Source organism: Neolamprologus multifasciatus, chromosome 22 (assembly GCF_963576455.1).
Source record: "Neolamprologus multifasciatus chromosome 22, fNeoMul1.2, whole genome shotgun sequence".
In the NCBI taxonomy this organism is placed as follows: Eukaryota; Metazoa; Chordata; class Actinopteri; order Cichliformes; family Cichlidae; genus Neolamprologus; species Neolamprologus multifasciatus.
Window position 1 is genome coordinate 19,970,082 of NC_140459.1, and position 10,622 is coordinate 19,980,703.

Below are 10,622 nucleotides of genomic sequence, written 5' to 3' on the forward strand. Positions count from 1 at the left end.
TTAAGGTTTAGGGCAGTGGTGCTGTCTGTTCATCTTGTTGACTCTTGAAGTCGACGCCGTGGCTCTCGAACTGCATTTTGTCTTCAGGGAGAGATTGATCGTCCTCGAAGCTTGTTCTTCAGGCTAAAATGTACAAATCAAAACAGCTCACCGTTGCAGATCCTTTGCAGTGCCTCTCTTGGTTCTTTTAAAAATTCCTGCATGTGTGAGTCGCTGAAGCACACCCCACGGTTCCCCCTTTTTGAAAACAACGGTGGGACTGAGGCAATTTTACCTCAGGATGGCCAGTCACCGCGTGCCCGTGATTCAGCAAAACCCACCGGAAGAATCCTGCCCGACAATGCCAAATTGTTGTGGAAAATTTAACAATAACCTGAAACAGACCCAGTGAGCTTGATTTGAAGTGGGTTTAATGAACACATTGCAATGTGGAGAGAGCATCCCAGTGAAACACCAGGACTAGGGATGGGTATTGATAAGATTTTCACGATTCCGATTCCATTTTCGATTCTGTTTAACGATTCGATTCTTTATCGATTCTCTTATCGATTATTTTTTTTTAAAAAAAGGAGAACACTAAGGTCAATTAGCTTAGATCTTTGTTTTATATCTTCTCTTTGAACAAGATAGAAATTTAGGAGTAACATGGCCTTACAAACCCAACAGTGAGATCTTAACAGATCCAACCTAACGCTCTTCAATGGGGTGTCACAGGGTCCCCAGGAAAAAAAATTGTGAATGTAAAATAATAAAATAAATATTCTTCTGTAGCAATTACACAAGAATATCCAGTAATGTTCCTGCCTACAATTAAACACATTCACTTACCTAAAATCGGGGCATCTGCTGTGGCAAATGGGTGCAAGCCTTTGACCACAAACTTAGTCACAGCTCGGTGACATTCGTCTATCCTGGCCTGAAAGGAGACGCTACCGGTAGACTGCAGCGAGAACTGCCAGCGAGCGCCAGCCAGACTCTGTCTGTCTCATCATGGTCACCTAAATGCACAGTAATGGCAGGTTTTGTAATAAGGCAGATCGCGCTAACATAATATGCACCGTTAGTTGATTATTTACCTGCCGCATTAACGGGAGAGGACGTGCAAACGTTACCGCTGCTGCTGGGTTGAGATTCACGAGTCCGGAGCGGAATTAAAAACACGACATTCATTTAAGGTTATCGCGCGTTTTGTGAGCAAATGCTTTTGCATACTCGTAGTGTTTCCTCCCTTAAATGAAATATCTACTGTGCAAGTATTGCAAGTTGCCCTGTTGTCATCCGTTCTCGTAAAGTATAACCAAACTTTTTAGCGTTTGAGCCGCCATGTTTCCTGCCAGGTAAATGACGCTCCGCAACGTGGTGACGTCATTCGGGGCGACTGGAATCGATAAGGGAATCGTTTGCAAAAATGGCAAACGATTCCAAGGAATTGAAACAGTGGGAACCGGTTCTCAACAAGAACCGGTTTTCGATACCCATCCCTAACCAGGACCATCTCTGAACTGTGGCCACCGCCCCTACATCTTATATACAGAGACACAGACAAAGAACATTCAGCAAACTCTTACATGTTGGCCCCTCTCACGGGGGGGGGCTATACCTACCACAGAGAGAATTATGACCTTGTTTTCTGCTTGGTCGTCACCTAAGGATTTACATCCCTGATAAGCAGAAGGAGCAGGAAACTTCAGTAAAGGGATATGGTGGAAGCTCAGATGAACAAAGCTTTAAGACGATCACACAAACCTCTCACGAGTGCCAAATATCTGCAGGACAGTGTAGCTGACACAGCAGTGGTAATGATCTGCTTTTAGATTAGACTGGTTACTGCAGGGGGTTTTATTTTGGATGCTTTACAATTGTAATAGACACAGGGGTGAAGTGAAGTAAATCTACTAAACCAAAGGTGTTAATAGTTTATCTATTTTGTCATTTACTCCAATCAGGCCTGCCACAGCAGTCACATATCTCTGGGTCCAGTACTAAGAGAGGATCCTCTTGATTGTGTGGAGTTCATTCTGTCTTTGTGTAATGGAGCAACTCAGGAGTTTTTACCTGTTAGAGCTCTGACCTGTCCTGTTTGATTAGTCATTCTGCTGATAACGCCTTTATGGTGCAATACATACAAATCACACAGCAAAAAAAACAAACAACATTTGTTCCTGATTTTGGAATTTGATCTTTTTTTTCTGGTTTGTGTTTAGTGTGAAAACACCCTCTCAGAAAGCAATAAAAGAAAGCAGCTCCACCTCTGTGCAGGAATCCCGTACAAAGAAGCTTCAGCAGCTCTTCATCAAAGGTTGAGACTTAAAGCTCCAACATGATCTTGCTCCTCTTCTTGTTCAGTCTGGCTCTGGGTGCTCCTTCTGAGTCTCATTCTGATGGAAGTGAAGTGAAGCTAAAACTTGGTAACCATCCCATACCCCTGGCAGCTCTCACAGCTTCTGTCTCTCTCCCACATCTGCAGCAGTTCACGGTTGTGGCGTGTCAGGGGCCCAGTGGGCTGTTCTTCTTCAGCTTTGCCTTATGTCTTTCACTCTTTTCATTCTCTTCCTTTGCCATTTCAACTCCCAGTATGGCAAATATGAAACTCAGACAGTCTTCTCAAGTCCATTCATACACAGTGATGTCACTGGTGAACCACTCAGCTTGTGATTGGGAGCACATGCTTCCATCGACGATTGCATTTGTACATGCTGCTGAACCCTTTAAGGTTTAGGGCAGTGGTGCTGTCTGTTCATCTTGTTGACTCTTGAAGTCGACGCCGTGGCTCTCGAACTGCATTTTGTCTTCAGGGAGAGATTGATCGTCCTCGAAGCTTGTTCTTCAGGCTAAAATGTACAAATCAAAACAGCTCACCGTTGCAGATCCTTTGCAGTGCCTCTCTTGGTTCTTTTAAAAATTCCTGCATGTGTGAGTCGCTGAAGCACACCCCACGGTTCCCCCTTTTTGAAAACAACGGTGGGACTGAGGCAATTTTACCTCAGGATGGCCAGTCACCGCGTGCCCGTGATTCAGCAAAACCCACCGGAAGAATCCTGCCCGACAATGCCAAATTGTTGTGGAAAATTTAACAATAACCTGAAACAGACCCAGTGAGCTTGATTTGAAGTGGGTTTAATGAACACATTGCAATGTGGAGAGAGCATCCCAGTGAAACACCAGGACTAGGGATGGGTATTGATAAGATTTTCACGATTCCGATTCCATTTTCGATTCTGTTTAACGATTCGATTCTTTATCGATTCTCTTATCGATTATTTTTTTTTAAAAAAAGGAGAACACTAAGGTCAATTAGCTTAGATCTTTGTTTTATATCTTCTCTTTGAACAAGATAGAAATTTAGGAGTAACATGGCCTTACAAACCCAACAGTGAGATCTTAACAGATCCAACCTAACGCTCTTCAATGGGGTGTCACAGGGTCCCCAGGAAAAAAAATTGTGAATGTAAAATAATAAAATAAATATTCTTCTGTAGCAATTACACAAGAATATCCAGTAATGTTCCTGCCTACAATTAAACACATTCACTTACCTAAAATCGGGGCATCTGCTGTGGCAAATGGGTGCAAGCCTTTGACCACAAACTTAGTCACAGCTCGGTGACATTCGTCTATCCTGGCCTGAAAGGAGACGCTACCGGTAGACTGCAGCGAGAACTGCCAGCGAGCGCCAGCCAGACTCTGTCTGTCTCATCATGGTCACCTAAATGCACAGTAATGGCAGGTTTTGTAATAAGGCAGATCGCGCTAACATAATATGCACCGTTAGTTGATTATTTACCTGCCGCATTAACGGGAGAGGACGTGCAAACGTTACCGCTGCTGCTGGGTTGAGATTCACGAGTCCGGAGCGGAATTAAAAACACGACATTCATTTAAGGTTATCGCGCGTTTTGTGAGCAAATGCTTTTGCATACTCGTAGTGTTTCCTCCCTTAAATGAAATATCTACTGTGCAAGTATTGCAAGTTGCCCTGTTGTCATCCGTTCTCGTAAAGTATAACCAAACTTTTTAGCGTTTGAGCCGCCATGTTTCCTGCCAGGTAAATGACGCTCCGCAACGTGGTGACGTCATTCGGGGCGACTGGAATCGATAAGGGAATCGTTTGCAAAAATGGCAAACGATTCCAAGGAATTGAAACAGTGGGAACCGGTTCTCAACAAGAACCGGTTTTCGATACCCATCCCTAACCAGGACCATCTCTGAATTGTGGCCACCGCCCCTACATCTTATATACAGAGACACAGACAAAGAACATTCAGCAAACTCTTACATGTTGGCCCCTCTCACGGGGGGGGGGCTATACCTACCACAGAGAGAATTATGACCTTGTTTTCTGCTTGGTCGTCACCTAAGGATTTACATCCCTGATAAGCAGAAGGAGCAGGAAACTTCAGTAAAGGGATATGGTGGAAGCTCAGATGAACAAAGCTTTAAGACGATCACACAAACCTCTCACGAGTGCCAAATATCTGCAGGACAGTGTAGCTGACACAGCAGTGGTAATGATCTGCTTTTAGATTAGTCTGGTTACTGCAGGGGTTTTATTTTGGATGCTTTACAATTGTAATAGACACAGGGGTGAAGTGAAGTAAATCTACTAAACCAAAGGTGTTAATAGTTTATCTATTTTGTCATTTACTCCAATCAGGCCTGCCACAGCAGTCACATATCTCTGGGTCCAGTACTAAGAGAGGATCCTCTTGATTGTGTGGAGTTCATTCTGTCTTTGTGTAATGGAGCAACTCAGGAGTTTTTACCTGTTAGAGCTCTGACCTGTCCTGTTTGATTAGTCATTCTGCTGATAACGCCTTTATGGTGCAATACATACAAATCACACAGCAAAAAAAACAAACAACATTTGTTCCTGATTTTGGAATTTGATCTTTTTTTTCTGGTTTGTGTTTAGTGTGAAAACACCCTCTCAGAAAGCAATAAAAGAAAGCAGCTCCAACTCTGTGCAGGAATCCCGTACAAAGAAGCTTCAGCAGCTCTTCATCAAAGGTTGAGACTTAAAGCTCCAACATGAACTTGCTCCTCTTCTTGTTCAGTCTGGCTCTGGGTGCTCCTTCTGAGTCTCATTCTGATGGAAGTGAAGTGAAGCTACAACTTGGTAACCATCCCATATTCTAAATCTTCCCTCCCCTCCTTTATTTCAGCTTTGTGTGTGTGTGCGTGTGTGTGTGTGTGTGTGTGTGTGTGTGTGTGTGTGTTTATTATCTTAATTACATTTTAGTCAAACACATAGATTTTTTTCTGCATGTCAGATGGGTTCTACTATACTGTATAATTATGATAAAGTCCTGCCTGTAAACATAATAAGAGCAGCTTACTTCACTGCATATTTTAACTTTCACCATGTCAGCTGTGCAGACATGCTTTTCTGATATTCTTCAGAGGTTAGATCAAAGAAAAATGTCAGTCACACTGACAAAAACAGTTATTGTTTGTTTTTAATTTCATTTATTGTTGTTCTGACTGCTGTGTCTTCTTCAGATGACCACAGAGTTGAACTACGGCAAGGAAGCTGTCCCCTGTTCTGGTTCAGTTTCAATGGCCGCTGCTACAAATATGTGGCCACACAGATGAGCTGGGCTGATGCAGAGCTCTACTGTGTGTCACAGCGAGCCAACCTGGTTTCTATCCACAGCAGGGAGGAAGAGGAGTTTGTTAAATTATTAATTAAGAACTTTGACCATGCTGAGCAATGGACCTGGATTGGACTGAGTGACCTCCATAAAGAAGGCAGATGGATGTGGTCTGATGGTTGCGCTGTGAGTTTCACCTACTGGAGTGCTGGGCAACCAGACAACGCTGGAGCAGTTGAACACTGTGTTCAAACTAACTTTGAAGCAAAGATGTGGAATGATAACCAATGTTCTTCCAATTTAGCTTCTGTTTGTGCAACGCAGATAACCTGCCCTTAGAAACTCTGGGGTTACAGGGCCCATGACAAAACATTCAAGCACGTATCTGGTGTCACAGACGTGCGCTTGCATGTTTCATCAGCACGTATTTAGTACTTTAGATAGGGATGAATGCAGAAAATACACCTCCTCACTGATCTTCCCAGAATTGATTTTAACAATAGATTTTCCATATTTGTAGAAACATGACAAATGTTTTGTTAGCTGTAGCTCAGGTCACCTACTAACTGGAAGGTTGGTGGTTCAATTCTAGTCTGCTCCAGTCTACATGTCAAATATTCATGGGCAAGATACTAACCCCATGTTGCTCTCTGATGTATCCATCAGACTGTGAATGCTGTGTGAATGTTAGTTAGTAACAACTTAGGAAAAAGTGCTTGTGTGATTGGGTGAATGAACAAGTGTAAAGCGCTTTGAAGTCTCAGAGTAGAAAAGCACTCTGTAAGAACCAGTCCATTTTCATGAACAGTCAATCACTTCAACTCTGAGATGAAGAAATAAAATCCTTTAACCACCCTTTAAGGATTGTGTTATAAAATTTTTTTTATTTTTTCCTCAAAACCTTACTGACCTCCATAAAGAAGGCAGATGGATGTGGTCTGATGGTTGTGCAGTAGATTTTGTCAGCTGGGATGCAGGACAACCAAATAACTGATGCAAAGGAGTGGAATGACTGCCCGTGTTCTGTCATTTTACCTTCTGTTCGTGCAGTATGGATAAACTGCACTCAGAAACTAAAATTTACATTTTCCCTGCACTGTTGATGCTATTTGTCTTTAGTGTGTTTTTGCAAAAGTCACAAAATTCCACGGACGTTGATTTTCATAAATGTGGAAAGAACCACTGGCAGCTGCACTCAAAGGCAATATTTACTCATCGTTTCAATGTGAAAATTTATGAAAGCAAAGACTGTTCTTGGTGCACAAATAAATGGTTAAAACTGCTCTAAAGTAAAAGGAATGAAAAGCTATAAATGAAAATTCATGATCAGTGCCTCCACTGTGTATCTCTGGGGTTACGAGACACGTCTGCGACATCAGTTACCACATTTCATCTGTAGTAGTTGACAAACACTAAGTATTACAAAAAGAAACAAATGGAAAAAATCAAGTCTAGTTAGGATCTGTTGTTTGGCTTTATCCCAAAACACACACACACAGAGAAGTATATCACTGAGGAGGTGAGGAGAGAGGTACAGCAGTGAGTGTCTACAGCCACAGCCTGTAAAGCTAACATCCAAAGAAGAGGTTTGACTGTTCTTCAGGAAACATACAAAGAGGACCACTTACCTACGGTATGCAAACTTACGGTATGTGTACAGCAACTGGTCTTCTTTTGCAACCTAAATGGGCTTTTAGCCACTGTTAGCCACTGTAGCTGCCAGTAGTGATAAAGACTCCAAAAATAAAAGCAAAACTAGAGAACATCAGTAAGAAGGGACAAGAAGAGAGCAACGATTTGTAAAATCACTCCTCGATGATCTTTTTCCAGTTGTCAATTTCATTTGCGCCAAAGTCATGTGAAATGGATTCACAAGATTCATGCTTCCTAAATTGACAGATTAGCAGAAAATCTTTAGGAACTGATGATTGTGACAGTGAAATTACTTATACATGGGATTCTTCAGTGCTACCATAAATTTTATTTTGTTTAATTTGTTTATTTTGAGAAGTGTAGAAGTGGGTTCACTGAAAGGAAGGAAGGAATCTTTTTGGAGAGGAGAGGAGGAGGGGGGTTTATTCAGTCTTTGTTTACTGGAACAGCTCAGTAGTTTCTCCTTTTCTCTTCCCACATAGCAAGCAGGTATGGCCCGGATCTGGTATCAAGCCGGCACTGCTGACTGACTTCTGGCATGACAAGACATATGTCATCCAGATATGGGCCAGGCCTGGCATAGATGGCACTGTCTATGTCATGGTATGCCACATCTGGCTCGATTGTGGTTTAGTTTGATGATGCACTATTTATGTTCCTATTTTTCAATTTTAGTTAGAAGATCCAAATGCCATGTTGCAATACTATATTGCTATGGTAGCCAATGTTTCAAATTCAGGTTTGACAGGTTTGTGAGTGTACACTTTATCCCAAATCTAGTGAGGGTTTACTTATCTTTGCCAGTGGGTGGCTGTAGCTCAGGTGGTAGAGCAGATCACCTGTTGATCGGAAGGTTAGTGGTTCGATCCCTGGCTTCTCCAGTCTGCATGTCAAGAGTGTGAGTGTTAATGTGTATGAATGTAGTTAGCAAGCACTAAGTTAAGAGAAAGTGTCTGATTGGGTGAATGCGGCATGTAGAGCACTTTTAGTAATCTCGGAGAGTTGAAAAATGCTATATAAGAATCAGTCCATTCACCGTCTGAACAGAGTTTCGTCATGTTACTTTTGCACTATTATGCACATGTTGTTATTACATGGCTTGATTAAGGTACACATTAGGCTGACATCTGGGGCCAGAGCTGAAACTTTTCTGGGCCAGTACAGGACCAGCAGTGTGTCTGCAACTGGCCCGTGGCTGCAGACAACTTACACATGGCCCACATACCGCAAAGAATGACGGCCCTTTGGTGGCCCAAACCAGGTTTGCCATTGGTAATCCACACATGGACCAGCAAAGTACCACCAGTGTGTCTGCAACTGGCCCATGTGTGGGCCACCAAAGGGCCGTCATTCTTTGCGGTATGTGGGGCTGAGAGGTATTTACGCCCAATATCAGAGACTCTGGAGGTGGAAAGAGAGTCTTTAACCATAACCAGGAGTTAAAGTGGGCTGGAAGGATCCTGAACTGTATTCTGGTTCCTTCGATTAATAAGCAGTTAAATCTGATAGGCAGATGAATGTGTGTTACTGGGAATCAGTATCATGTACTGCAGCTGAGTGTTGAGTCCACTAATAGAGTAACAAGAAAATAAAGACATCTGACGGCTCGCTTATCTGTGCTGCTGAACTATGTTCTTCTGAAATGCCTTGAAAAACAAACTGAAGAAACATATGAAATTTTTTGTTATTCAGAGGTTGCATGAAAATACTATAACAGGCAGTTTTGTTCAGGCTAAACTAGTTTATACTAATGAACTGTGCTGGGCTGCTCCACTGCAGGGTGTGGTGTTCATGGTCAATGTTAGGATGTGCATCAAGGGTAAAAGATATGATTTTATATTTAGAGTGATGATGCTTTATGGTGTCGGTGAAATGAGTTTGTGATACGTCTGCTTATATCTTCTTGAATTCAGCTGAAAATCCTGTCCTTGGCATGGATGGACCAACAAACATTCACTCTCTGCAGAAATCTGAACATCCTGTACAAAGAAGCTTCAGCAGCTCCTCATCACACTTTGAGACTTAAAGCTCAAACATGATCTTGCTCTTCTTCTTGTTTGGTCTGACTCTGGGTGCTCCTTCTGAGTCTCCTCATTGACTACAGTACAGGATAGAATGAAAAGAGGTTTCATGTCTAGTGTTGTTGATGTCATGATGCTGCAGTGCACTCACACAGTGGTGTTGCCAGCGTGGATGTCATTAATAGCCTAATCAGACGTTTGTTGCTGCGGCAGAAAGAAGACGAAGAGGTAATTTCATGACACAAATCCTTGGTGCAGATTTAAAACAAACTTTAACCGAAATATATATATATAAATATGTTCTGAAATTTGAGGACGTTGCAGTGACTTCTAAAGTGTCCGCTTATATTTTCTAATAATAGTGTCAATAACATTAGTTATTGACATGTGTTCAGTCTGGCTCTGGGTGTTCCTTCTGAGGCTCCGTCTGATGGCAATGAAGTGAGCCAAACAATAGTGGAACAAATGAACACTGTGTTCACACTAACTTGTCAGACTTAAAGAAGTGGAATGATCAGCAATGTTCTGTCAATTTACCTTCTGTTTGTGCAACACGGATAAGCTGCCCTTAGAAACTGAAATGTACATTTAACCTGCACTGTTTATGTTATCTGTCTTTATGTGTTTGTGCAAAAGTCACAAAATGTCACCAGCCTTGATTTTCATGAATCTGGAATCAACAATTGGCATCTGGCAAGGGGTTATTTACTCATCGCAAAGACTGTTGTTGGCACATAAATAAATTATTAAAACGGCTCTGATTTAAAAGGAATGAAAAGTTATAATGAAAATTCATGACCAGTGCCCCCACTGTGTATTTCTGGGGTTACAAGGCATGTGACAAAATGCAAGCACATGCCCGCAACATCAGTTACCCCAATTTCATCAGTACACAATTATTGAAGCTGAGTATATCAAAAGGAGGCAAATGGAGAAAAGCCACTTCTACCTTTATCATTACCAAAATTAACTCAAATCTTATTAAGATTTATTTATTAAGATTTATTTAATTCATTCATTAATTTATTCATTCTAAAAATAAAACAAGACGGGAGTATACCCATGAGGAGGCCAAGAAAGAGGTACAACAGTGAGTGTCTACAGCCATCTGCAAAGTTAAAAAGTTAATGAAAAAAAAAAAGAAGCTTTGAATGCTCTTCAGGAAATCTGGAGAACCTTTCCTGAAGACTGAAGTCCATACCAAATATTACAAACCTTACTGCACAAGGAGATTACTGGTTTTTATTTAAAGTGTCAGTACATTTCGTCATAGATTTCTTCCTCGTGCATTAGGTTTTATTGAAGTTATCATCTTGTTTTTATCAGGAAAAAAAAGGTTGTTGATGGTGTGTTGATG

At 41.7% G+C, this 10,622-nt stretch overlaps 1 protein-coding gene across 2 annotated transcripts; it reads left to right on the forward strand.

Moving 5' to 3' along the window:
• Nucleotides 1–2,237: 2,237 nt before the first annotated feature.
• Nucleotides 2,238–6,452, forward strand: LOC146493402 (galactose-specific lectin nattectin-like). Of its 2 annotated transcripts, none has more exons than XM_085148706.1 (2): nucleotides 2,238–2,408; nucleotides 5,500–6,452. In XM_085148706.1, the coding sequence occupies exons 1-2, from the start codon at nucleotides 2,321–2,323 to the stop codon at nucleotides 5,928–5,930; spliced, it is 519 nt and encodes a 172-aa protein (XP_085004832.1). In that variant the 5' UTR covers nucleotides 2,238–2,320; the 3' UTR covers nucleotides 5,931–6,452. The 2 variants fall into 2 exon arrangements, with proteins under 2 accessions (XP_085004832.1, XP_085004831.1); XM_085148705.1 differs by lacking the exon at nucleotides 2,238–2,408 and adding an exon at nucleotides 4,957–5,116.
• Nucleotides 6,453–10,622: the final 4,170 nt, after the last annotated feature.

Coding starts and splice junctions, on each gene's coding strand:
- LOC146493402 (XM_085148706.1), top strand. CDS start 2,321: ATGATCTTGCTCCTCTTCTTGTTCAGTCTGGCTCTGGGTGCTCCTTCT. Junction 2,409..5,499: donor TGAAGTGAAGCTAAAACTTG/GTAACCATCCCA, acceptor TGTCTTCTTCAG/ATGACCACAGAGTTGAACTA.